General features: G+C 38.2%; 1 protein-coding gene across 1 annotated transcript; it reads left to right on the forward strand.

Moving 5' to 3' along the window:
- The first annotated feature begins 1,491 nt into the window (after positions 1-1,491).
- LOC137733919 (NADPH:quinone oxidoreductase) lies at positions 1,492-3,726 on the forward strand. Its single transcript, XM_068473136.2, has 3 exons — positions 1,492-1,768; positions 1,854-2,045; positions 3,041-3,726. Exons 1-3 carry the CDS (start codon positions 1,672-1,674, stop codon positions 3,340-3,342), a joined length of 591 nt encoding a protein of 196 aa, XP_068329237.1. The 5' UTR covers positions 1,492-1,671; the 3' UTR covers positions 3,343-3,726.
- The last annotated feature ends 1,356 nt before the right edge of the window (positions 3,727-5,082 follow it).

Below are 5,082 nucleotides of genomic sequence, written 5' to 3' on the forward strand. Positions count from 1 at the left end.
TTTCAAGCTGTTCGAATTATGCTACTCTCGTTTGGCGTCTCAATTTTGGGTTCGTAATATATGAATTCATAGAAAACCAACGAGCTATGTCGTATAAGAGCATCTCCAAAAGAGATATCAATTCTTACATGGCAGTTATAACATTAAAAAAAACAATAGAATTAAGCGCAACCAAATTGTTTTAAATCTGTGTGGTTTGACATATTTCCTCTTGCTGTCAACGAATCTTGCATGTGGCACCATGATTTTTCAGAGTCGGAGTAAGACGGATCAGAATGCAGTACCTCAAAAGTCTAACCGTGGACTCAACATCTTCCACAATGGAGCTGCACAGACGGATCAGTGATGCAACCATCATCCTGTTCCGAAGCAATGGGTGAAGTCCAACAACTTGATTGAGATTGACCATGCTTGTTCCGCATGATACAAAGTTTGATCTAGAAAGGAATTAGCTAGTCTTTCTATATTATTGGAATCCTTACAATCCAAGGATTAGCGTGCGCTGTAAGTAATCCAACTTCTAAGAGGATGCAAATATCTACTCCTAGATATCATTTGGGATTCTCCAAGTTTAATACGGATTCCATATATATCCTAAAAGATCTTTATCTCAATTTGTATAAATACATCCTTATAGGGTTCATCTCTGGTACACTTATTCCCTTTCCTATTGCTTGAGTCTCAAACATTTACTCACTAACTTAATCGTCAGAGCTTTTTGCAAGCATCCCCTCTCCCTCCCCCCCTGCCCCCTAATCCTTGGCTACTTACTATTGTTTGTTCTTTTATAGGTTAAGATTTTGTGCATCTCCATCCTTCACGATAGTGCATGAATTTGGTTCCAACAATTAGTGTTTTCATTGAGAATGAACTCATATTCCCTTGACCAAATCACTCTACCACAACAATTAGTGCAGTAATTGATTCCAACAATTACTGCTTGAGTCTCATATATTTGCTTTCTAACTTGACCGTCGAAGAGCCTTTGGCCGGCGCCCCTTTCCTCTAGTCCTTCGCTGCTTACAGTTGTTTATTATTTTACAGGTAAATGAGTTTGTGCATCTCCACCTTTCACGGTGTGTGCAAATTTGGTTCCAACATCATTGATTTGATTAATTAAATAAAGGTAAATTTTTTATAAAGTTAATAAAATGTTACAATATTAGCAATATATCAATCGTCTATTATAATTATAAATAGATCAATAAGACTTTAAGGTACACTATATCACCTCAATCAAATAAAATTTACTAATTCATACCACTACAGTTAGCAACGTGCAAATCTTTTATTTCGAATCAAGTCAATCACACACCTCCGACACTTCATAAATGGCTCCCACACCCCATATATTTTTTAGTAATATCCAAAAGAAATGGACCACTGATATATGACTAATTTGTACCTTTTGCAAAATAATCTTTAATTAAAAACGGTTAATTAATACGAGGCATCGAGTACAATGTACACCACAAAAAAAAAAGGTAATTTATTGACTTATACTTGATTAAATAAGGTTCCCAATTCAATCATAATTGTCCTTTAGCTCTGTTCTTTTTCCTTTTATTGGGCTCCACACAAACAACTCGAACTAGCACTTGAATCTCCCACAACAACCACAACCACAACCACACTCGTCGTCGTCTGTTCTTGCGGAGGAGACTCGCTGAAATGGAAGCTTCCGTTGCTGCAAGATCGCTCATAAGAGTTGCTGCCATTTCTGGGTCTCTTCGTAAAGCTTCCTACAACCGCGGTCTCATTCGTTCTGGTCAGTTTCTCTTTCTCTCTCTGTGAATCTGCTAGCTTGGAGCTTGGATTAATTAAAAAAAATTGACACAGTTTTGGTTTTGTAGCGATCGAGATAAGTAAGGCGACGGTGGAGGGCGTGCAAATAGATTACGTAGACATCTCGCCGCTGCCACTGCTGAACACGGATCTGGAGAGAGACGGCACTTTTCCACCTGCCGTGGAAGCCTTTCGTCAGAAGATTCTGGAAGCTGATAGCATCCTCTTTGCTTCTCCTGAGTACAATTACTCCATCGCCGGTATATAATTCATTTTCTTTTGCTTTCCTTTTTCCTTTCATGTGTACAATTACTCCATAGCCGATATAATTCAAATCTTCTTTCTTTTTGCCCTTATCGATGGATTATCACGAGGATGATGTTTGTAGTCATAATTATTTTGTCCCACGCATATAGATGGCTAAAGTGTTTTAAGTTGAATGAACTATTTTAGAGACGATGATAATAAACGGTTCTTTTTTTTTTTTTTTTTTGGGTCAAAAAGAGTTCTAATTATGAGAATAAGGGGAAAAAAATTTCGGTGCGTCAAAAACACAACAATGTATACTAAGTGTTATAATATATTAGTTGAAACAACTAATTATATTATTAACATTTTGTACCAGATCGTGTGCCCGGCACACTTAAAAATCTGTCGAAAAAGGGAAGTATCATCCATTTGTAAATATAGTAATATACAAGATTGTAAAAATTGCTAACAGACACTGGTGCTGCTCCACTGTTTCAACTATGCGTGTGGTATATATATTTGCTTCGGATTAGTCACTTTCTTGATTTTTTGGTCAAGATTAGTCACTTGTTATTCTAATTGATTTTGTCTTATCAAGTATCATCCATTTGTAAATATAGTAATATACAAGATTGTAAAAATTGCTAACAGATACTGATGCTGCTCCACTGTTTCAACCATGTGTGTAGCATAAATCTTCGCTTTGGATTAGTCACTTTCTTGTTTTTTTTTTTGTCAAGATTATTCACTTTCTTGTTAGTCTAATTGATTTTATCTATCAATTGAAAAGAGGAAATTGGTTTAACCTATTTGTCATGTCGTTTAAAATGGAAATGCTGCTGATCTATGTTAGATAGGGATGTGCAAAAGTGAAAATGATTATCGGTAGGTCTTTATTTTTTCCTTCTTTTGATCAAAGGAGGAGGGGATTCGTACGTATGACCTCATGGTTTATACGCTAGTTTCCTCAACATCCTAACCTTTTTCTGCATTACCACTGTACCAGCACCTCTAAAAAATGCAATTGACTGGGCATCTAGACCGCCGAATGTTTGGGCTGACAAGGCTGCTGCAATTGTAAGTGCTGGAGGAGGCTTTGGCGGTGGACGATCCCAATATCATCTTCGTCAAGTTGGAGTGTTTCTTGACCTTCATTTCATTAACAAGCCCGAGTTTTTCTTGAATGCATTCCAGCCTCCTGCAAAGTTTGACAGTGATGGAAACTTGATTGATGAACAGTCCAAGCAGAGGTTGAAGGAAGTTCTTTTAGCTTTGCAGTCAATGACTTTGAGACTTCAAAGAAAGTGAAGAGAGGCGCTGTTTCCTGTTTCGAACTGCTAACTTCTAGGTCATTGCAGGTTCGAAACCAGAAACAGTCTCTTCATAAGCATGGTTAAGGCTGTGTACATCTGATTCTGTTTAAACTTGGCAATAGCAACGGCAATGGCGGTGTCGTTGCATATATTTCAGGGAAGATGCTGAAACTGTATGTGATTCTCAGAATAAAGGAATTGTGTATTTCAGGCTCTGCTGGCATTGCTAGAGTTTGATGCTTTATGGTTTATGGCTATGTGATGTGGTTTATTTCTTTCTGCCTTGGGAGTGCCTTTGGTGTTGGAACTTAGACCTTGGTGATTTGTTTGTATTTTCTCACAATATATAATGTGCTAATAAAATGTCATTCCTCCAAAATTTGGTATCTCATTTCCCCTTTCAAGGGGAACCCATATATTTTCATCCCCCTCGAATTAGTAAACGAGGAATAACTTGGAATGGGAATGGCTCTCGTTCCTTGCATTCCTTTTCCCTATTTGTAAACACACTATAAATGTCTCTTGTATTTTTAATGTCTACATTTGGAAAATTGACATGCTTTATTATTAAAAAAGTACGTTGTATGCATACAAAATAAAGCTCAACCCGGCCAAGTGCACTTTTGACGTCTCTTTAGGCCGATTCTTAGGGTAACTTGCAATCCAGTGAGGAATCGAGGTTCACTTAAGGTAGATCAAAGCGATCATAGACATGAAGTCTCCCACAGCTATAACAACCCATCCCGGGATTTTTGGAACAAAAAGGGTATTTTTATAATTTCACTATGTTTGGGGTACTATCCTTTAAAAATTATTTTTGGATCTTAGTTTGTGTGCCAAGGGGACCCATTGCTTTTGGGTTTGTCTCCCAGTCCCAATCACTCTCCCTCACATCTCTCTCTCACAACTCTCTCTCCCTCTCGGCTCTCTCTATCTCAATCCCCTCCGAAGGTTTTTCTCACCAACAAACAACACCAGAACAACATCAATATCTCTATTAACACCCTAGTGAGCTTAGAATCGAAAGAGAACACCCCGAATCCCTCCATTTCTTTTGGCCTACACTGTTCACCAAAGTTCTCCGGCGAGTTTCCTCTTCTTCCGATGAAGGTAATCCTTGAATCTCATCCAAAAGTTGTAGATCATGTCTTATTGTATGTTTGGAAGTGTTTTTAAGAAGTGTTATCGATGTTTGGACGTAGGAACCTCATGTGGGAAAACTTCCCCAGTTTTCTAACCAGCATCGCCTCTTTCAAGGAAATTTCTGGCCAAACCATGGTGAGTTGGTCAGCGTGCAAGGTATCAATCTTTTCATCTCGCTGAGTACTACAACTTTCCTTTTTGAATCACTCAATTTCGTTGAGTATTGAAGAAGTTATATCCATTTGAATCTTACCAAGTTTTGATGACCTCTGAGGCTTTCGAGGCATTTTCCAGCCAAACCACGATGAGTTAGATGTCGTGTGAGGTATTACTCTCTTTATCTCATCGAGAGCTATGATTTTCATTTTTGAATCACATAATTTCGTTGAGTATTGACAAAGTTATGAGCGTTTAAAGTTTGTCTAATTTCCGGTCCAATTCTAGCCTTCTCTTTCGAATGGGTCCAGCGACCCACAATTGGAACTTAGGCTGGGCTTTTAAGCCCCAAAACCCACTCGATCCAGGCCCCTGGACCGAACAAATTAGCGTATTTGGCCCGTTGAAAAACTAACCCAACCCTTATTTTTCTTTT

The sequence above is a fragment of the Pyrus communis genome, chromosome 7 (assembly GCF_041283825.1).
Source record: "Pyrus communis isolate YQ-2024b chromosome 7, ASM4128382v1, whole genome shotgun sequence".
NCBI classification, from domain to species: Eukaryota; Viridiplantae; Streptophyta; class Magnoliopsida; order Rosales; family Rosaceae; genus Pyrus; species Pyrus communis.